Source organism: Ascaphus truei, chromosome 4 (assembly GCF_040206685.1).
Source record: "Ascaphus truei isolate aAscTru1 chromosome 4, aAscTru1.hap1, whole genome shotgun sequence".
Taxonomy (NCBI): domain Eukaryota; kingdom Metazoa; phylum Chordata; class Amphibia; order Anura; family Ascaphidae; genus Ascaphus; species Ascaphus truei.
In genome coordinates, this window is record NC_134486.1 from 123815741 (window position 1) to 123839350 (window position 23610).

At 43.5% G+C, this 23610-nt stretch overlaps 1 protein-coding gene across 3 annotated transcripts in view; it reads right to left on the minus strand.

The window, feature by feature from the left end:
• GRM1 (glutamate metabotropic receptor 1) overlaps positions 1–23610 on the minus strand; it is a 511900-nt gene that overhangs the window by 79947 nt on the left and 408343 nt on the right. For all 3 annotated transcript variants that reach the window (XM_075596537.1, XM_075596536.1, XM_075596538.1), the window contains exon 4: positions 22710–22945. In XM_075596537.1, coding sequence (XP_075452652.1) covers positions 22710–22945 — 236 coding nt within the window. The remainder of the gene's footprint in view (positions 1–22709; positions 22946–23610) is intronic.

Sequence of the window (23610 nt, forward strand, 5' to 3'; positions counted from 1 at the left end):
CAATTGAGGCCCCGGAGGATTAATGCTGCAGATGGTCCATACTTCTGAATGGGATCCCCCAGCGTTAATCCTCTGAGTGTACCATAAACCACTTACCTGATCTCCTTGCTCAATGCCCTGTCTTCACCCGCCTGCAGTTGCCGGCACTCAGTCTCCCTTCTCCAAACTTTCCAACCCCCTCATGACATAGATAACCAAATTTGATATCTACATCATGAGGGGGAATACTATAGGACCATATTCTGTGATCTGCATCATCAAGGGGGTTGGACAGGACATTTAACACTGTCCAACCCCCTTGCTGATGTAGATGACTGAATATGGTCTTATAGTATTACCCCTCATCATGTACAGTACAGATGTAGCAAGACTTACTGTTCTCAGTGCCGTGGTTTGGACTGTTCCCCTATGACTTAGATGCCCTTATATGGGTCTCTACATCAGAAAGGCACATTTGATAACAGTCTTCTCACTGTGACCAAGTCCCTGCAGGTGTTTGGTCACAGAGGGACCCACTGCCGAAGCCTCTCCACCACAGGACTTTCCGTCACTGGCCTCTTCTACGAAAAAGGTAATTTTTATGGTAGGGGTTAATTTTAGGGGATTTAGCGGTTAGATAGAGGTTAAGTTTAGGGGTTTTAGAACTTAGGGTAGGAGGTTAACTTTAGGTGTTTTAGTTGTTAGGGTAGGGGGTTAACTATATTGGGTTTTAGCAGTTAGGGTAAGGGGTTTTAGGGTAAGGGGTTAAGGTTTTTAAGGTAGGTCGGTATCGTTAGTACAGTATTAGGGGTTAAAATTAGGGAGTTTTAGGGTAAGGGCTATGGTTAGGGACTTATCTTGGTGGTGAAGCAGCCTGCGGCGAGGTCACTTGCGACTAAACGCGATAATTTGGTCACAGTGAAATGATGGCAACCAAATGTCCTAGAATGCTCTTCATCATGAGTGGGAGGCTATATGGCCAAATTTGGTCACCTACATCCTCAAGGGGGCTGTTACGGGACCAAATATAGTGGCCATAGAGCCTCCAGCTCATAATGTAGAGACCAATATAAGGGCATCTACATCATCCAGGGAGAAGGAAATATAGCCCTGCATCTTACTTTCAGCACTGCGGGGACTCGGATGCATGCTGAGAGATGGAGAGATGAGAGGCGGCTGCGAAGGTTATCTAAAAGGTAAGTATAGGTATTCTCTCCCTACAGATAGTCCATTCAGGCAAAGGATTAATGCTGTGGGGGCCATATTGAAAACTATTTGGGTTTCCAGCTCACGCAGTATTTAATTAGGGCTATGAACTGAGATTTATCCCTTAGCCTTATATGTCTCCTGGGTATCGTGATTGTTTGGTCAGAGGTTGTCCCACAGTTGTACTGGAAGGGGGCCAGGGATGCTAGGGCTGTGGAATGGTGCAAGTGTAGACTGAACAGGACCATGTCCCAATTTGTTAGGGGTATTGGGGAGTTTGGTGGTCCAACATGTTGACTTGGAAGGTCAGGAAGGGGGATTGTTTTTGGCAGGACGGTATTCACCTTTCTGGCATGGGTTCAGAAATTTTTTATATGGGGTTACAGGACGTGCTGGAGGAGGCGTGAAGGGACTTAGCTAGTTTAAGGTTGTTAAATAGCCCACTGTTTCAGGTGTGCCAGACTGGGTGATGTGACGTTAAGTGGGTTTGGTTATGGTAATTTGAGGGGGGGGTGATGTTTTATGTTATGGGTATGTAGACCTTCAATAATGGGGTCACAAGGGGATTAAATTATTTTCTCTGCGGGTCCCGGTCAGCAACAGGGGTCATGAGTCACAGTTCCTGTGGGCTTTCAACCTGAAATACGACTTGTTTGGGAAGGGGTCAAGGTTATGGTTTGGTTTGGGAACTTACCATTATCTTCTTAATATTAATAAAAAATCTGCGGCTGTTTTTCTGGAGCACGTTGCTGTGTTTCTTTATTGTTGGGCAGAGGGGAGAGGTTCCAAATTGGGGTATCCTTACTATACAGTAGTCATAGTTCAGTTGTATGAGGTACAGTACATTACAAAGAAATTCCAGTGTACGGAAGCCTTATTTTATTATCACTGCTCAAAATGTCTATATGGTCTGAAAATAAGGGTCGTATGCAAAATGCTGCAAAACCACTTCCAATTTAAAATTCGGAAGCATAGGAACTTTATTGCTAAATATTTCTTCAAAACATTTTGTTCCTGGAGTCTTCGAGGTTCAGGAAAGTTTCTAAACAATTACAAGGAAACAAGAGGAAGGACGTCTGTTTTAAGGTCTAGCAGTTAAGGCCTTGGTAGGAATGTGATGGAGCGTACGTGTCTATCATTATGTTTTACCCTAATCAGAGGTTTACATTAATGTTGTGTGAAATTTTCTCTTTCAGAGTCTCGGAAGAGGTATCAGAAGACGACATGGTAACCCAGCAGCAGTTTATTTCCACAGCCTTTCACAGAGCTGCTTATGGCTATTTTAGGCAGACTGTGTTTGGACTCGAAGGGGGAACTGGGGAAAATGTTGTGACTCTCAGGGGGTATTCTTAAAGTTAGCTATGTTGGATCAAGACAGAAGTGTCTAATGTTCTGAGGATGGAGAATAAAACTTTTTTTTTTATGCCGAACGTCTGCTTGCACATTCAGACACTGGACCGTGACAGGGAAGAAAGCACAAATTGTCTAAATGGCAGTTCACATATATTAGAGCCTTGTTTGTGCCATTGAATCAAAGCTGCTGTAGCAGACCTTACTTCATAGCAGGGCCTGTGTCAGAAAACCCTGGCATCTCCAAACCCTGAGTGACAATGAAGAAAGAGACAGGAGCTGAAAGATAGAGAAAATTGGAAATAGTGTATACTAGAGTAAATACAATAGTATTTGTAGTAACTGATGCATTATCATCTATAAGGGTCACAGTATTTATCCAGGCAATTTTGAAAGAAACTTTGATGCAAATACAGCATATTTTTTAAACGTATATTCTCGTCAATACAGTATATTAAAGTAGCTTGCTTCATTTGGGGAAACATATAGAAGGGGATTGGGAGACGTTGCATGAAGCAAATATTATTGCGGGGCACAGTAACAAGTTTTACTTCTTTGTACATTACTTATTCATCTTTTAATCATCAAAAATATCGCCGGGTTATCAGTAGCATCAAATTCCCATATTAGCAATTTGTGTGAAACATATTAACAACAAGTTTCTTGCTTTCAAAATACTGCACTCAGAAAACGGTGCAGTGCATCAAAGCACATTTTTCTTTGCCATGGTAGGGCAAAGTAAGGCTGGGGCCATGGTACCGCAGACCGTACGGACGCGTCCGCACACTGCGCGAAGAGACTGCCTTAAGGCAGTGTTCGCGTCCATGCGGCGTGCGGGCGCGTTGTGCAAGACATCAGTTCAAATGGATTTCTTGGCGCAACAGGCCGGTCACATGAGCGGCTCGCCCAATGAGGGCGAACCAGCTCCGTGACGTAACTAGCACGACCCTAGACATGCCCACGGCTGGTTCGCCGTACCATGGCCGAAAAACGCACCCGCTTCAAGCGGGTGACGTCACGGCCGCGCACGCCTCCGCACGGGCAAAGGCACTATGGCCCTGCTTCGTAAAGCACCCTGAGCAAATTCTATGGCTGGGTCAAATTCCACAGTAAAATCTGTAGGATTACTTTCATGGAAAGTCAAAAGTCATTTTCTGACAATGTTTCAACAATGATTTAAATGAGCAAACTACTCTCAGTATTAAATAGCATAAAAATAGGGGTTTATCACGTAATAAATCAGATTCCGGGTTAATTAGCATTATCTTAGATTATTTTTAAAATGTGAGTTCACAAGGATCCCTTTTTCTGCATTATAAGTGATTGCATTTGGTGGTATATAGGTAAATGGGTCCTCTCTAGAGATGGGCGAGTTTTTTTAGGCAGATTTGGATTCGCAGCAGATCGACCGGTTCCTGTGGTCTGTGGATTTTTCGGATCAAGCTCAAAAAGGGCGATTCGTGTTTTGCGGATTTTTTATTATTATTACCAATACACTCCGTGGATTTCCACAACCCGTCGACGGATTTGTAGAATCCAATCCGCGGATTCAGCAATCCGTTAGCGGATTCTTAGAAATCCGTCAATGGATTGCTGAATCTGTAGATTGGATTATACAATTCCGTCAACGTGTTGTATTCAATGGCGTTTTTTGATGAATCTGTGTGTATTAAAACCGACCAAATCCGTTTTTGGATTTTACACCTCAAAACGGATTTTGATTTGAAAATGCATGAAAATACGGGAAACTGATTTAGGCCTAGTCGCCCATGTTTAGTCCTCTTTCTCTCCAGCAAAAGCCTATTTTTAGGCTCTGAATGTGGTTTGACAATTTTGATAGAATGCCCCCTATTGGTCCATGTTTCCCCCTAGAAAGGAGAACCCAGTGGCACTTTGTCCAGCAAATATCCAGGGAAGCGGGGTGTCCCTCGAGGTGAATAAATGAAGTTCAGCTTCTGAAACCACCTGCTTCCTATACATGTTAAAAAAAGAAAGGGAAGGGGTTAAGAAATGTTTTAATGTAGGGAGAACTGATGCTTTAAGCTTATGCTTATTGTCCGCCCAGCACTTCTTCAGCATCTCAGTTGTCCTCTTGGCATGACCAAGGGCATTAATGTTACTGAGGATGCTACCCCAAACCATGTTTATTAAAGTTATGTTGGTATTGAAGCAAACTGTATCTCACCGTATATCTTGCCATAATTATCCACTATGCCATCAATGAGCATCTGGATCTCATAGGGGCCTATTCTAGTAGCTTTGATAACTTTGCTGCTATCTCGAACGGTTTGGCATGTTCCCACCGAACGGTTTGTCATTTGTGTTATCACGGTATTCAGAAAGAATCTGAAACAATTTCCACAAGTCACAACCTGTGAGGTAGGAAAATGCCAATACTGTACATAACAGCAGCGATGGTATCTCAGCCTCTCTCAAAGTTCTCCCACGTGCGATCTGGACACAGTCTGTAAGTGCTGCACGGAAAGAGCTGCACAGACAGCCGCATCTCCCTACACAGCACTTTCAGGCGATTTGCAGTGTTTTTATTTACATTTTAATAACAGTGTACTGTCGCAGGGGGTCTCCGGAGCTGAACCACATTAATTTCAGGCCCGGGGACCCCCTGCTTCCCGAGTTACAGGCCCTGGTATGGGGTGCCGGTATCTCCTATGCGTTTAAATGTCCGGCTCATGTGACACGGGAAATTTAAACAAAGCAGGGGGATACTGGCACCAAATAATGGGGTCTGTAACTCGGGCGCACCGGACCTGAAATTAATGTGGGTTCAGCTCCGGAGACCCTCTGCTCCAGTACACTAGTATTAAAATGTAAATAAAAACAGCTTAATTACCATAGCAGCTAGCCGCTAAGGCAATGAAGGGGTTAAACCTGATTACTCTGTTTGTTGGGGGTTTAGAGGGTGGACGAAGGGGGTAGTTTCCCCAGGGCGGGTGGTAAGGCCTTCCGGGAAGGTTGTGGGCTGAGTTAACCCCTTCACCACCATAGCGATGGTAACCGCTAAGGTAATGAAGGGGTTAACCACTCCCACTACCTACCCTTGAGGCCTAGCCACCCACCCTTGGGGCAATTACCCCCTTCACCCAAACCCTCTACCCCCAACAACCCCCCCCCCCAACATAAACAGTACAATAATGGGTAAAATTACTATTATCCAGATTGGGATAATAGCTAATTTGTCCATTAAAAATAAAACATTATCAAGCCGACATAAAGTACATGAAAGTTTTACTTACCCCTGCCAGGTTGAAGGCCGTCCTCCGCGGGCAGCAACAGTACAATAAAAAGACAAACTAATGGCCACTAACCCCTTATTCACTGTAGTAGTTAGTAATCGCTATAGTAATTAAGGAATTAACCCCCCTCCCCTGCTACCCACCTGGGACACCTAACCACCCTCAATGGTAAGAAAAACATGGATTGTATTTGTATTCATTGCGTTTTTTTTAAAGTTACTCATTGACTGCCAATGTGTTTATCTATGCCGCTGTAAGGCTTATAGATAAACACAAGTATATGAAGAAAGTGGGTGCTCCAGTGACTCCGGAATATAATAAAAGATTATTATCAATGCATGACTCATGAGTATAAATCTAGCATGGAGTGAGTAAAGTGATAAGTGAGTGACCAGTGAAAAATGAATATCAACTCTCCTGGAGGGAACAATCAAAAATGATGATATTCACCTTGATATAACCTCATTGGAGATACACATAACAACCACTGGAAATGCCATATAATATATGGGCATGGTGTACCATTATTGGCATTTTTTTTTATTTTGAATTAAATGTAATGTATTTTATTTGGGGCTTGGTTTTTTTTATTGGTAGATTGTCCATTCATTGATACAGTATAGTGGCAACCCATGGCCACACTGCCAATCATGGGTAGCAGGGGTAGGGAGAGGGGGTAGCCGCTAAGGTAATGAAGCTGCCTGTAAATGTATTTTTATTGGATTGGATTGAAGCCGGGGGGTCTCTGGAGCTGGTATTAATGCATATCAGCTCAGGAGACTCCCTGTTCACTTCAATGCAATAAAAAAAAAAATTGTACTTTAAGTCCTACTCGCAAAACTTTTTTCATCATAGGATGTAATTATCAATATATAGTAGCGTCAAATGATGCCAAGAGGTTTAGGAATCATAAGGATCAGAGTGTCAATGTGCACTAATGTTTTAATTGATTCACATGTTTTCCCATAAGCAATTGATTGAAGGGACTGCTTAATAGAGAGACTAAGTGCACTCTGACACACATACCCCTGCCGAAGCGAAGGTGTCTGTGAAATGAGTAGGGTTACAAATCAACAGTCCCACGCAACCGCATTTCACCCTGCAAATGATTGCACAACATCCTCTTGGATACTATTCTCAGCTGACATTCGACAAATAACCGGCTTCCCCCGTCACCCGTTCTCGCTAGATTACAGACGGGGAGACAGCCAACCAGTGAGACACCGGTAGGATGGGAGGACACAGCAATGCTTTCAGCTACAGTGGAGGATACCTGCACGCACCAGCTAGTCTGGAATACCGTTTACCATTCAGGACTCCGGTTGCGATAGCCCTTGATGAGAGGCACCTGTTCCCCATCAGATATCTTTCATTCCAAGGCACATGTCCTACCTGCATCCTGTGTCACGGTTGTGCTCGCCACAAACTCGGGTCGGACCGCGTGGCTGAGGTAGGGTTGTAAAAGCACCGACCTTAAACCTCGCAGGCTGATCCGGATTGCGCAGTTCATAGTCGTACGTAGCAGGGTCAGGATTGGAGAAGACAGCATCGTCGTTGTACAAGCCAGGGTCAGGACAGGAGACGTCAGAATAAACATTGTCCAAGTAGGAGTTCGGCAACAGGGAGTCAGGAAAACCCCGCTTCAGCTTAGGAGCGCGGGGGTGGCCTCTGCGCATGCGGCGACCATGGCCCATGGTACTGGTCTCAGGAGGTGGAAGACAGACCAGATTTACACACCGCCTAGCTGCACGGTTAAACCAGTGCTACAGCGCAAGAGAAGGTAGTGATAGGCTACCGCTCACCATAAATTTGGAATAAAATTGGCTGGTAAATAGGGATAGGGTGCATACGGGATAGGTGATTAAGCTGAAAAGGGTGGTAGGTCACAGATACGGAATATACTCCAACAGCAAATTTCCCCTACCCCTGTGTTTCCTCTGTGTTCCCTGGAGCCACATAGTGGCATGTTTAGACATTAGGTCTCTTTTGTATATATGTTTAATAAATGTGATTTTATAATTGTACATGTAGGGCTATGGAGTTATCTCCAAGGATTGAATTTTTCCTAGCCCAAGTTAACTGGTCAAGCGAGTGCAAATAGGAGTCTTTAAGGCCACCTCTGTGACCTACCACCCTTTTCAGCTACAGCGCAAGAGTCCTGAGCGGGCTAGGGAATCCTCTGTAGCAGCGCAGGAACCAGGACACGGCCTCTCTAGATTAAGGAAAGAGTAGGCCCCAGGAACCAGGAAGCTGTAGATACACAGGGAAACCTCCGCTTCAGTGCAGGAATCCAGGAGACTGAAGGACGCAGGGGCGAAACCTCTGATTCAGCACAGGAGAACAGGAAGCTGAAGGACGCAGGGATGAAACCTCTGCTTCAGCACAGGAGAACAGGAAGCTGAAGGACGCAAGGGAAACCTCCGCTTCAGCACAAGAGAACAAGCAAGAGCTTGTGGCAGAACAGTTGGTGACATCCGGTAAGGACTATGCTCGGCAGGGAGCATTATGGGAAAGCAGTACTTAAAGGCCAGCGGGCCAATCCCCAGCGGGGGTGTGAAGGTACTGCTCCAATGAGTGAATGCAAGTCTAGGTTGCAGTGATAGGCTGCACAGCTGCAGTAGATACCAGAGGGAGTGTGTATAGCTTTGGTGAGTGAATCCAGGCTGCAGCAAACATCAGGAGAGCTGTTCCAGAACTGCACCGGTCTGCAAGGTAAGGCAACCAGTAAACCGCGGAGCGGATTCCTGACAGTATCCCCCCCTTCACGTGAGACCTCCGGGCGAACATGAGCACTCATAGAGTTGGAGGACCGGGAATTGTTGCTGAACCGTCTAGGATTGGGGTTAGAGTCGTGGTCCAGAGACTCGTGGTTAGTCCTTAGTGTACCCCCACCCCCGGTGAGAACTGCGACCAGACAGGGCCATCCATGGGTCTTGGGGACATTGAGTTGTTCCTAAAATTCCTTAGGTGGAAAGGACATCCGTAAACGAGCAGTTCTTTGGTGAGTACAGTTCTAGGATATGAGATAGATGGAAGAAACATCCTTGGTACATGGCTCGCCTCGCAAAATGTCTTGGAAATCCAGGGCTGTGAAGAACCAGAGAGTTCCAGAGCAGCAACGGCAGAAGAACCCAAACTGAAAGCCCAGTCTTTAATAAAGGAATCGTAATCTAGGATCAGCGGCCCTGATAGTTGATCGAATACACCAGGAGGAACTTTGTAACAGAAAAAGTCTTGGCTGACCACTGCATGTTGGAATTTGCGAGGAATTTTTCCTCTAGAAGGCTCCCAGGTAATGGTTAGTAAGGGTATAGGCTGGTTGGAAGCTTCTCCCGGTATTGGTATGGAAGGTGACAAGGCAAGCAGTAAACCAGGCATAGGGACCGAAATCTTGGGATACGTACAGAGTATTTCCAACTGAGAGGAAATAACAGGGGCAACCGAAAATTCCGAGGAACAAAACCATGGTTTAGCAGGAGCAGAGAAGCAAACAACAGTAGAGCTCTCCAATACTGGGAAATCTTCATTGGGAGATAATATTGTCAGTGAATCAGGAATAGTCCTTGGGATCTTCAAATCAGTAGCTTGAGAAAAAGGCAGAGCCAGGGTAGTGGTGGGAGGGAAGCTAACATCAGAAGCTGAAGTCTGTACCTCAGTGACAGGGCCCTGAGAATCAACAAGCAGCAAGTATGAACTATGAAAACTCTTAATGACAGGCACCTTAGGAGTACAAGGAGTTTTTTCCGAAACTGCAATGGCCCTAACCACAGGGGTACCTAACCTGACAAAAACAGGAATAGGTGTGTTTTCTAGTGCAAAATCTCTGATCCCAGGACTCCTAACCGATAGTGAGGGTGTCTGGGTTTGATTAGAGAAAAAATCAGATGTATTGATAAGTGACTTAGAAACAATTACTGAGGTTCTAGATTTGCTGGACATGTGAGAAAAAATACCCTTTAAGACAGGAGCTTTAATTTCTTCCCAGAGTAACCCCATGTTTGCTGGGGCATATTTAGACACAGTACTGAGGGACTGGGTTTCAGCAAAGGCAGGACAGCTAAATAGCTCAGATTTAAACCCCAAGACTTGTTATATATGCATGGTGACCTCAGACAGTACTAAGGGAGTGACTACAGATATGCTGAACCCTGAAGGATTAGCCTGGACAGAGAAATCAGGGGGACCACCAGCCAGGATAACCATTGTAGGAAGAGATTCAGAATCTGAAGGAGAATCATTACCTCTCAGAGTCTCAGGGCCAGTAAGACACAATTCAGCGAGAGGGGAAACAGTGTGCAGGCTTCTTACTAGTATATATGAAAAAGCGTCACTTTTGAGAGAAAGCCGTGTGTCAGCAAACATTCCTGGGAACACAACATGAACCCCAGGAGAGACATACAGACTACTGTATGCTTTTAATCCTAAGTTTAGAGAGGAGGAGAACACAGACAGTACACGGGGGTTAAACCTAACTGTACTGGTCTCTGAAGTAGGTATTTGGTAAGGATTGTCTGGGAAACCAGAAATTACTGCAGATTCCACAATGTGGGGACTATGCGCTGAAACAGGGACCACCGCTCTCTGGGCGACAGGCTGGTTCAGTGAATTACCCGGGAGGAGGAACTCTGCGACCAAGCTTAGGGAAAAACCTGACTCCTGAATACATTTTACAGGAACCAGAACTTTAGCTGAAGTCTCCGGAGGCGAGACTGTGGAAACTTGAGCTGAAGCAGGGGATTTATAGCAAAGAATTTCTAAGGAATCCGTAAGGTTAGGGGAGTCCTTCAATGCAACCTCTGCTGTCTGACTTGTGGACTCACTCTCTGAAGCTAAAACGAAGGCATTAACTTGGAGGCAGCAAGAATTTACAGGGGTTAATTCAGACCATACCTGAGAGTAGAACATAGGGAGACTTCTCTCTGAATTGGGGAAGACAAGGGATTTCTCCTATGGAGCTAGAGCCGTGACCATGGCTGACAGAGAACAGGGATTTACCAAAGGAAACTCAGAGAGCTGACCCACAGGGGTTAATACAGAAATGACCCTGGGAACAGAACTTAGGGATTCTTTCTCTGACGGGGAAGCCTCACAGGTCTGATTGGCTGGGGTTACAGTAGACATATCATTGGAATCAGGGAACCCGGGCAAACAATCAGGGCTAGGGACCGTGGTAGTTACTACGTTGGGGAGCAATGCTAGTGGGACAGTTTTGTCATTTCCTGGAGAGGGAGGTATGTCCCCAGGTTTAGCGACAGGACTGGCAGCAGAGCGGGACCGCCAAGCGTCAGCGCAGCTGGCGAGGAGGGAATCCTGTTCTCTTATGCAAATGTCCAATGTTATGGAAAGTATACAGAGTATGTTTTGTGCGTGAGCCAACATGAGGAGAGGGTCCTCTGGTACTACGTGAATGTCCAATGATAAGGCCAGGGCATGGAGTGTATTACGGGCGTTGGCCAGTTTCACAGGGTTCACATTATCCCAGGATAAAGGGGAATCAGGAAAGTGAACACTAGCGGCCAGAAGCTGTTTTAAGTCCTTGAGGCAGTAAGCCTTCATAATGAGATCCTTACGGCATTTTTTTTGCAAAGGGGTTAAACCTTCAAACATAAACGGATCTTCCATCCGTGGTAGTATTTCGCATAGGTACTGGGACTGGTCTGCAGGCCGGGACAGGAGTTCAGACAGAAACTTACCAACCCTCCCCACAGGACGGTCCGAGTTTGTGGGGCCGAGCATACTGTCACGGTTGTGCTCGCCACAAACTCGGGTCGGACTGCGTGGCTGAGGTAGGGTTGTAAAAGCACCGACCTTAAACCTCGCAGGCTGATCCGGATTGCGCAGTTCATAGTCGTACGTAGCAGGGTCAGGATTGGAGAAGACAGCATCGTCGTTGTACAAGCCAGGGTCAGGACAGGAGACGTCAGAATAAACATTGTCCAAGTAGGAGTTCGGCAACAGGGAGTCAGGAAAACCCCGCTTCAGCTTAGGAGCACGGGGGTGGCCTCTGCGCGTGCGGCGACCATGGCCCATGGTACTGGTCTCAGGAGGTGGAAGACAGACCAGATTTACACACCGCCTAGCTGCACGGTTAAACCAGTGCTACAGCGCAAGAGTCCTGAGCGGGCTAGGGAATCCTCTGTAGCAGCGCAGGAACCAGGACACGGCCTCTCTAGATTAGGGAAAGAGTAGGCCCCAGGAACCAGGAAGCTGTAGATACACAGGGAAACCTCCGCTTCAGTGCAGGAATCCAGGAGACTGAAGGACGCAGGGGCGAAACCTCCGCTTCAGTGCAGGAATCCAGGAGGCTGAAGGACGCAGGGACGAAACCTCTGCTTCAGCACAGGAGAACAGGAAGCTGACGGACGCAGGGACGAAACCTCTGCTTCAGCACAGGAGAACAGGAAGCTGAAGGACGCAAGGGAAACCTCTGCTTCAGCACAAGAGAACAAGCAAGAGCTTGTGGCAGAACAGTTGGTGACATCCGGTAAGGACTATGCTCGGCAGGGAGCATTATGGGAAAGCAGTACTTAAAGGCCAGCGGGCCAATCCCCAGCGGGGGTGTGAAGGTACTGCTCCAATGAGTGAATGCAAGTCTAGGTTGCAGTGATAGGCTGCACAGCTGCAGTAGATACCAGAGGGAGTGTGTATAGCTTTGGTGAGTGAATCCAGGCTGCAGCAAACATCAGGAGAGCTGTTCCAGAACTGCACCGGTCTGCAAGGTAAGGCAACCAGTAAACCGCTGAGCGGATTCCTGACATCCTGTAAGTAGGATTTCAATTTTTTTCCAAGCTTGCGGATTGGATGACCAAAGTGTACCTTTCATGTTATTGTTTTTAAATTGTTTTATTAAAAGTACTTTTTTTTCACTCCACTTCCTTGTGTATTCCTACCTCATGGCATACTGTACTCTTTTCTCTAGCTCACGTGCCATTTTTGTGATTATCATCCAGTATCATGCTATGTTACTCTCTTCTCGTTCCATGTGCTGTGACCATCATCCATTAATAATCACGCATTGGAGTGGCCAGAATTCTCTATTCGGGACAATACATGGTTGTATTAGCAACATTTTAATTCAATTATGTGCTTTGCCACATTGTACTTAGTAGGCGCCGTCACAGTATCAGATTTTTTGCACAGTGTTTCCTTTTCTGACTAGGGCAGTCAGATCAGCTGTTTGGCAGCCATTATAATACACTGTAGTATTAGATGTTAACAGAGTGCACAGTCCTAATCACTTTTGTCACTAGTAAATAGCGCTGCATAACCCCTTTCCTTTAGATTAATGGGACACCTATGTAAATCAAATTGAGAGAAGTGCATTACAGTAAATACCGCACCTTTATGTACATGTATGAGAAATGGCTACTTTCCTTTCTATAACAAAGATTTGATATAAGCAGAGTGCAGCAGCTTCATACTGTAGGTGTACAAGTGGCACAATGGAGAGAAAGACTACTGCTAAACCGTGAGATCTAGAGAGCTTGGCAATTACTAACATCATGCCCTTGAATCAATTCTGCAACTCTTTAAACCTCTTTTGAGATATTTTCATTTTTTAGTTGCCATAGTAACATGCTTGCTGAACCGTAAATCCCAGCAAATTTAGCATATCTGGAGTTGAAAATTATATCTTTCTTATACTTTTACCGCAGATCCTGGAACTTTCAGTTGTTGAATGTGGAAAGAACAGAATTAATTGGACAAAACAAAAAGCTAATGAATTAAATATATTTAAGTGATGTTATTCACACAAGACATTTGAGAAGGACATGCTGGTTCTTCAACTGTAAAGCAAATCATAATTGCAGAACAGATTTCAGACAAATACGTTCGTCAGTTAATGTTCGTTGATAATTTCGTAGATTATATCATGTGAATTTTACAGGTACAAAAATTGTAGCTATGTAAGGATTCTTTGTTTGCGGTGTACACTGTACATGTCTATATTGCTGTTTGCACATGCAAACCAGTGAGACCTTTTCCCCTAGCTCCTTTAAACAACTGAATATGACATGTTTATGACCGCAATGAAAACTGGCAACACGTTCAAACATTTATTGTTGGTATCTAAAACTGATGTTGCTAAAAATGTTCTTTTGAATTACCCAATAAAATAAAAATATGTTCAAGCAAGCTTTACCTACAGCATCCCCACATGATCATATACAGGGTATATGTTTTTTGTTTTTTTGTAAAGATTTCAGTCCTTTGTCTTTTTCATTGTGCACTCATTAAAAGAGATGCTGCGATCAACAGCCAGTGATCACCATAAGTGAGCATCACCTTCTCTTTGAAGTTCATGTGTTGATTATATTAACAGTCAACCTCTACCACGTATTCATTAAACTATTGTAACCAAATGCAAAAATGTTTGCATAGAATTATTAAGGCCACAGAGTTCAGATGCAACCAATGTTATGTTATGGTGTGCTAAGGCAGTAAATAATAGCAAGTTTTGTTGCGCAAAAATTGCACCATTTTTCAACTTGCAGATTTTTTTGCTTTGAATTGCAAATCGCACAATCTCGCATTAAAAATTGCACCAGCAGAAATGCCTTATCATGTAATAACTGGCGCAATAATATTGGCTATATCTGTACATATCCAATGTTAACAAGATTGTAAAAAGTGTGCCGAAATAGAGGACAGAAAGATATAAGACACAAATAGTGCACTGTGCTTGAACTAGTATTTGAATCAATCTTATTAAAGTCCATAAAGGGTCAATCCTCTCCTAAGACTGAAGTGAACTAGTTCCAGTGACATATTTAAGGTGTTTCATCTGTTTAATTGATACCCTTTTTACCCAAATCTGGCACCTGTAAGTATTTTACATTTATTTTTTAGTTAGACTTGGGAGAGATTTGATCTCCTCTGGCTACCACCTTTTGTGTGATGTCACTGTATGTTCAGCAAGAAGCTTGTACAGCCAGAGTCCACTCTTCGCACCTCCCCTTAATTTTACTGATTCTCTGACCGGGTGGGAATAAGGATAAAGAAAACACTTGACTGGCAAACACTTCCCCATTTAGAGGTCCCTAAGAAATTCAACTGGCCGGCGATGTGGGATTGCACCTTTAATAGAATGCGAGGGGGTGGTTTTGTTGATCCTAGAAGGAGCCATTTATTTACCACCCAAAAGATTTCAGAAAAAGACTGAGAGAAGCATTCCTATCGTGTAGGATGTTTATTTAACCAATTAAAAACTTCAAATAGCACTTCTACACTCACATGTACAATGTGCGTTGTGGACACATAAGCAGGGCCTTCTCCAATACAACTTTTCTCCAGCTCCATCCACTGGTCTATACCGCGGTATAGCATCCTCTTCTCAGACCCACACTTTACTGCTTACAGGTGGAGAGGCATTGCTTTCCTTGCCTGGTGATGTCACCGCTGGAGTCTACAGAGGGCCAACTGGTACAATCCCAACATCTTTTGGGAATCACTGGTTCCCTTGCTTAGGAACTTGTAATGATGCAGAAGTGGGAGACAGAGATGAAGGTGACATTGACTCAGGCATAGACCAGTGGACACACCTGAAGAATGATTGTACTGGACGGGACCCTCCTTATGTGCCCACTAAGCACATTGTACATGTAGATGCATAAGCGCTATTTTGGTTAAATAAACATATTACACCAGAGGAGTGGGTCTCTAGGCGCTTCTATATTACAGCCATATCCAATGTTGCATCCTTAACAAATTATGTAAAACACTTATAGCAGGGTCCCATGTAATGATATGGAATGGGATACGACTGCCGTGACAAGTTCTGCAGTTGTAAGGGTTAAAATGTAGCAAGGGGTTATTTAGATTTGGAGGAGTCAAACCTGATAGATTGGGTTTAGGGCTAGTGGACGATCTCAGAAGAGCTATTAGGCTGGATGCTGATGTAGGGTGGGCAGTCCTTTTACTTAAGCATTTATGGGTGCACGTTTACCTCCCTACCTTTATAAAAAGAAAACAAAATGAGAAGTATTTTTTGCAAATAAATCACTTGGTTAATTGTCACAGCAGCAAGGTTTCCTTGCCAGCTAGGGAACATAGTGACTGATGTACGCGGGTTTTGCCCCTAGGGGCATGGGAAGGTAACAGCAATGCCTTCAGCTTTGTGACATGGATTTGCGCTGACATTTGGTTTAGTCTGGTATATGTGCCCACTTGGCTCTAGGGTCTGTGACTGGCACGTATGGCTAAAAGTTGGGTTTGTGTGTTATGGGTTATATTAGCTAGCAAGGCTTGTGTTTGTATATTACACAATCTTTGGCAAATGCACCAGTTGCTTCGCTATATAAAGTTATGCAACATAAAACAAAATAATAAAATAAATAATAAACAATAATAATAAATAATTTCATAAACGGAAGTTGGAAAAAGTATGCTAATGCAACAGGTAGAGAAAAAATGGTAGAAATGGTGGGCACTGCTCACCGAATACCTGGAATCAACCATGCACAACGTTAGTAAAAATATATTATTTATTTATGAAAAAAACGAAAAAGCATACAGGAGGTGTACAGCGCTAACGCGTTTCGTCTCAAAGGAGACTTTATCAAAGAGGGGGGACAATGCAACAGGTACACTGAACAATATCAAGTGCCCTACATAAGATTGGTTAATCATTGTTCTCATAATGTACCTCATAAACTAGGAAGGATGGTGTAGGGACAAGCAAGAGGTAATGGACCAGATCAAATAGATACTGTAGGAATGGGGAAATAGCTATAGGTCATGGGGTGGAGTTGGGGGAGGTGGGAATGTGGCAAGCAGGGAGGCACCCATATTAAATAAAGACAATACTAGTAAACTTCTAAATACTAAATTGAATTAGAGTAGAAAGGTAGGAGCAGATGATAACAATAGCACAGATTTGGTAAAAACCTTAAATGCATGATTGCCAATGCAAGAAGCCTGGCAGATAAAATAGAGGAGCTAGAAGTAATACCTAGAAGGGAGCTGTATGATATCATAGGTATTACAGAAACATGGTGGAATAAAATTAATGACTGAACAGTTAAGGGTTATTCCCTTTTTCAGAGGATCGAGCAAATAGATGGTGGATGTTTATACGTTTAACCGGATTTAAAACCTATTATAAGGGAAGATGTATATGAAGGGAATTATGAAAATGTAGAAACTTTGTGGCTAGAAATTAATAGGGGAGGTAAAAATACAAAGAAAATGTTTGTAGGGATATGCTACATAAGTGGTGTGTGTAAAGAAGCATATAACGGAAAGTTCTGTACATGGTGCACACCGGGTTCATATAAAGAATGTATGAGGAAATTATTAAGGTTCAATAAAAGTAACTTTTAATATCACAATGTACATACATGTACATACCACAAAGTAAAGATAAATTAATTCACAATAATACCAAGTTTAAATACTCCTAGTCACCCACACACTGAATGAGTTTGAGTGTTATTTATTCTGTTATTTATTCTGACAAAGCAAATTATACTCCCACGGACGGACCGTATATATCTTCTGCCTGAAGATAGTAAATATACCCCAGTATATAGCAGCGCGGTTAGGAAAAATAATAATGCATTCAGAACCATGGTTGATGCCTGACATAATGCTATCACACTCTTGATTAATGTCTAGAGCATGACAGCAAAATGTGTGAGCTCAAAGTCTAATGTTGTCTGGCTGTCAGGGAACAAACAAGCGTCACTGCCGAACCTTGTGCACAGAGCTCCCTGGGATCAATGAATGAGACGGCTACCTTAGTAACAGTCAAATAAGTGAAAAGGCTGTGTGCCAGCCTCAGGATGCAATGTGCTATCGAGAAACCATTGATGCTGATGACCCAAAAAGATGATGCAAAATCATGTGCACCTTGTCCATAGAGCTGACCATTAGAGTGTGTTCGTCAAGAGCGGGTGGTTCCCTTGTGAGTGTATTATTGTGAGTGTTAATTTATCTTTATTGTATGGTACATCAATGCACATTATTGTATTAAAAGTTACTTTTTATTGAACTTTAATAATTTCTTCATACATTCCTTATATGAAGCAGGTGGGCACCATATACTGGACTTCTTTCATTGTGTGCTTCACTACACACACCCCTTAAGTTTATAAGTATCTCCCAGGTAGCACGCAGCATTTATACTCACAGTACTCTCTGGTAGAGCGAAGACCTGCTTTCTATTAAGGGATATGCTACACTGCAGCAGCTACAGTATAAACCACCAAATATCTGTGAGATTGAGGAAGCCAAAATACTTTTGCATATGGAGAAGGCAGCAAAACTATGATGTGATGTTTGCATAATGGGTGATTTTAATCATCCAGACTGAAGCAATGAGATTATCATTACAACTAAAGAAAACAGGTTTTTAGAGGCACTTAAAGACAATTACACGACCCAAATTATTGAGGAACCAACCAGGATAGGGGCAGTACTGGATTTGGTAATATCAAACAATGCAGAAGTAAAAAAAAAAAAAAAATATTCAAGTCAATGAACATTTGGGAAACTCGGATCATAACATGGTCTCATTTGAAATAAATTAGAAATACATTTTAGAAAGGCAATTTTTAATAAACTGAGGAATAATGTACAAGGAATAAATTGGGATGACATTTTTGCAGGAAAAAAATGTTGAAGATAAATGGGCTGTTCAACAATAGACAAACCATTACACTTAATATTATTTATAATATGTTTTACCAGGAAGTAATATATTGAGAGTTACCGCTCGTTTTCAAGCATGTCCTGGGCACAGAGTTATGATGACAGATACATGGTTACAAATACATAGCTACATTAAGTGAACAAGGTTATACATTATATACAAGACATTGCTTGCAGAATAAGGCCGCGTCCATGGTGGGTGCGTGCGCACGCGTGGCTTCACGCGTGCCTCTAGCTGGAGCGATTTGTACTCTCTAGGTGGACGCGACGTGGGGGCATGTCGTGGGCATGTCGGAGGTGTGGCCGCGATGTCACGGAGCTAGTTTACCCTGATTGGTCAAACCGCTCACGTGACCCGGCCGTCGCGTGACAGAAACAAAGTGCAGTCGCGCGCTCGAAGAACAGTCTCATAGAGGCACAGCATTTTGATCGCGCATAGAAAAAACATAGTCAATAAAAATTGAAAGTAATTTAAGTAAAAAATAAACAAGTTAAAAACTTACATATACAAGAAGTCAGATAATAATCCACCCCACACGGGAAAAATATGTCATTGCTGGAACCCAAGGGATAGAGATGGAAATACTATCCCAAAATGTACTGTAGGAGTCCCAGGCAAAAGTCCTAATTGGTATTATAGGGAAGAACACGCAGCTCTCATGCAGTAACTAAATGTTTGAGGTTTGGTCACTACGCTAACAAACACACAGATACACCAGTGGTGCGCAAACTGGGGGGCGCGCCCCCTTGGGGGGGCGCAAGATTATGTAGGGGGGGCGCAGGCTGCGTGCGGGGAAACCTGGGGGCGGGCAGAGCTGTGCCAGAAGCTCCGTGCAGAGGCTGCTTCCAGTTCTCTGCTGTGTCTTGCAGAGGGGGCGGGGCCTTGCAGAGGGGGCGGGGCCTTCCCTGCACACAGACAAGCCCTTCTCCTCCTCCTGTCTTTTACCCGGCCGTTTTCAGCAGCACATGGGGGGACCGGAGCAGGTTTAGTTACTCCCTCCACCCACCGTGTGTGTGTGTGTGTGTGTGTGTGTGTGTGTGTGTGTGTGTGTGTGTGTGTGTGTGTGTGTGTGTGTGTGTGTGTGTGTATGTGTATATATGTAGAAATGTGTGTGTATATGTAGAAATGTGTGTGTATATGTATGTGTGTGTATGTGTTTTGTATGTATATGTGTGTGTGTATATGTATGTGTGTGTGTGTGTGTGTATATATGTGTGTGTGTGTGTATCTATATATGTATGTGTATGTGTGTGTGTATATATAAAGTATGTGAATGTGTGTGTGTGTGTGTGTGTGTGTGTGTGTGTGTGTGTGTGTGTGTGTGTGTGTGTGTGTGTATATCTATATATATATATATATATATGTGTGTGTGTGTGTGTTTGTGTGTATATATATATGGATTGTTGTGTGTGTGTGGATGTGTGTGTGTGTGTGTGTTTGTGTGTATATATGTGTGGATGTGTGTGTGTGTGGATGTGTGTGTGTGTGTGTGCGCTGTGCCTGTTGGTTGTCTGTGGGTGTGGGTGTTGGGATTGAGTGTTGTGTGTGTTGGTGGTGATTATGTGAGTGTTGGTTGTGACTGTGTGTGTGTAGTGATTGAGTGTGTGCTGTGTTGGTTGTGATTTGAGTGTGTGTTGTGTGTGTGTGTGTTGTGATTGAGTGTGTGTGTTGGTTGTGGGTGTTGTGATTGAATGCAGCGTTGCACAAACTGAGGGGGGGACGCCCCAGGCGCAAGATTATTTAGGCGGGGCGCGTGCAGAAAAAAAACCTGGTTGCGCAGGCGAAAAAGATGTGCGCGCGCGGGCGGCCAAATAGAATAGTGCAGGTGGGGCCACGTGATTCGGAGGTACGCGGAGGAGCACGCCCCAGCGCTGTGATGTCAAACGCCCCTCCCTCCGGTGTCTGCCTACAATAGCGCTGTGGTCCTGCTCTCCTCCGCTGGCAACCTGCCTAGCTGCGATCCTCTTCATGTGAGAGGTTAGGCTGCCACTATATCAATCACACTATGAATGTACAGAAATAATAAAAAAAAGTGTAAACACTTCCCCGCTCGTGCTTGCAAAATTATGCAGGACACCCTGTGCTCATGCTTGGAGAGTTGGTGATGTCACCGCTCTCAGCGGCAGTGTGGACGCAGCCTAATTTTGCAAGAACGAGCTGTTGAAGTATGTAAGTATTTAGGCTGCGCTTATAGTGCCGGCGACGCGACGTCGCCCGAAAACAAATGCATTGTCGCCGCCGCCTCGTGCGCTTATAGTAAGCGTGACGTGGCAACGTGATTTTTTGAAGCCGGCAATATTTGATTTCTAAGGGGCTGTCGCCTCATGTGACAGCCCCTGAACCAATCAATGGCCTGGTCGCCCACGCCGCCGCCGCAAAGCGAAATACAACTTTCGCTAGCGGCGACGGGTGACGTCGCGGGCACTATACGCGCGGCCTTAGACATATTTGTATTTACATTGTATACCGTTTAATAAAGGGTTTTTTTTCATGGGATTTTGATTACATCAGGCAGGGGGGCCCGAGAAATTTCATGGATAAAAAGGGGGGCTCGGCATAAAAAGTTTGCTCACCCCTGAGATACACAATCGCTTCCTGCTTCCGCTGATATAAACAGAAGGGGAGGATCCCATCTTTCAGTTTAGTTCATTGTCAGCACTTATGCGGAGTGCTTATCGCCAAGTCCCCTGGATAATGATCTAAATCTTATGATATACAGCTCACTTCATTATGGCCCTAGGTTGTAACCCATCATGATTTAAGCTGTATGCCTATAGGTTGTAACAGTAATCCACCCCAATTGCATTTAAGTTCATATTGTGATTTTGCCTTATTTTACACACAAATTTTAAATAGTTGGTTTTTATATATTTTCTACGGTATGTTTTTGTAAATAATTTTTTGGTATTTTCATAAGGAATCCATTTAAATCCATGTACTGTATAGGACCCATTTATTTTGAGGTTTGTTATCTCAGGAGCTGATAATGACAACGTTGCAGAAGATAGGAGATAAACAGTTTCAAAGGACAATAGAATAATAATATTACTTTTCTAGTTGCACAGGACAGATTACGCAAACATATCATATTTTACACAAATCTCAACTTTATCAATATGTATTTCTAGTGTATTTTTAAATGGATAAGAGGGATCACTTTCATTTGCACATTACTCCAAATGACTAAATCAGATATCTAATTATCTGGATCACTAAGATATAGTATTTACTTAGCTGTACAATCCCAGTGTTTCCAAAACCAGGGGCCTTTCTGAAAGAGGTTAACAAACAACACACAGAACCCCAACAAGCTCATTTTAGGAACCCCTTTTTCAAGAGAATATATAAGTAATTTACTGTGTATTTTTGTCATATTGGATGTAGCATTGGGCTTCTCTGTCGCTTGTCTTTCTGAAAGAGCAATAGACGGTGAACTATGTGGAACTACAGTACTGTATGTATCAAGTTTTTTTTTAAGTTAGTATATTTCTGCAAAGTGAATGCTCAATGCATGATGTGGAATATTCAAAACATTACTCCAATGTATCATGTTGTTTTGGTCCTGATTGGCTGCTTTATGCATTCACTGTATGTCAGTAATCTATGTAGTTAGGATTACGGTAAATCCCTTGATGCACAGTACACATCACTTGTTTCCATTTAAATCCTAAGCATGTGTTACAGTAACTTTGCCTGAAAAAGAAATATGCATAAAGTATATGAAATAACAAACAGTGTGTGCCGAGCACGCGCATTTTTTAGTTAAACTTCTTTGTCTTTTGTCACTGTTGTCATAGAAATTATATTTGTAGTGGTGAAACACAATTTCAGGTCAGCAGCAGTGTGACAGATAAGGCCAGAGCATGGGACACCGGGGACACAGGGCAAAGTGATGATTCCGAAAGGAGGGGAGGTGCATCACGTGGCGGTGGCGGGGGGAAGAGGGGCAGGCCGGGAAGCAGCAGTTTGCGGAGCTGGGACCAAGGAGGCAGAACACGGGACACCGGGGGAGGGGGGGAGGGATGTCGGTGTTTGTCCGTGTCCATCACCGACTCCTCCTGGTGGAAGCTGGCAACACTCACGGCCTCTTCTGCCAGGAGTGATGTCACTTCCGTCACCACTGACTTCCGTCTTTAATCAACTGCATTCAAGCCGCTAAAGAAGTTTCACTTCAATAAGTAATGTGTATGTTAACAGAGCCAAAGATTTGGGATTTCAGTCCCTTTCTTCAGCTTTTCTTCAACTTTATAATATAAATACATCCTTACCTTTGCAGATCTTTTTAAAGCTTTGATTCTCTAGCGGATGTCCTGGCACACGACACTGGAACCGATGCTGCCAAAACTCAGCAAACCAAGGGTTTCGCAAATTTGTATCCAAACGCAGACTCAGAAAATAGTCATCAAATGACCTGACCTCGGCAGACTGAAGTTTTATAGTAATTCCTCCGTTGGCTTCTGCTTCAAAACCTTCGATCACTTCATCTCTGTCTGCCCAGCCATCACTAAAAAAGATGGAGAAAAGTTATCAAATTGCATAATAGACAAAAAAAATGTAAGGTAGAAGGGATACCTTAGTACTGTAACTTGTTGTTTGAGTGCAAGCTTTTAAGACCACAAAGTATTATTCAATAATTTAACGAGCCATAAAATGAGCTTTTAGGACCACAAAGATTATTCTATATGAAATCTATTCCAGGACTGAAAAGTAGCTTTACAGCATATTGAATAAAGTCCATAGTCAGGGTTTTCACGTTAAAAAAAAAGTGACCAGTATTATGCTTTGTTGCATTTTATTTATGTACATTATTATACAAAAATAATTACCAACTATACTACTACTGCATTCTTATAAAATTGGGGACCACATAATACTGTAGGACTAAGAAACTAGAGTTTAACCATATCATTTTATTAGATCGTCCAAGTTAAGCTTCCACCTCATGGAAGTGTGATTCAAATTGAATACAAAACTGTACATTGTAAATTGAAAAGGAAAAAGGCAAAGAAAATGGAATATAGTATTGCTATAGTATCTGTACAACCATCGCTGCTCTGCCTTCTCTGCCCCAAGAACTTCAGCACTACTGGGAGAAAGCAAACATACAAAGGCAATTACCTTTCTGATCAAAATAGGCTTTACCTATCTTTCTGGTTCAGATCAATCCCA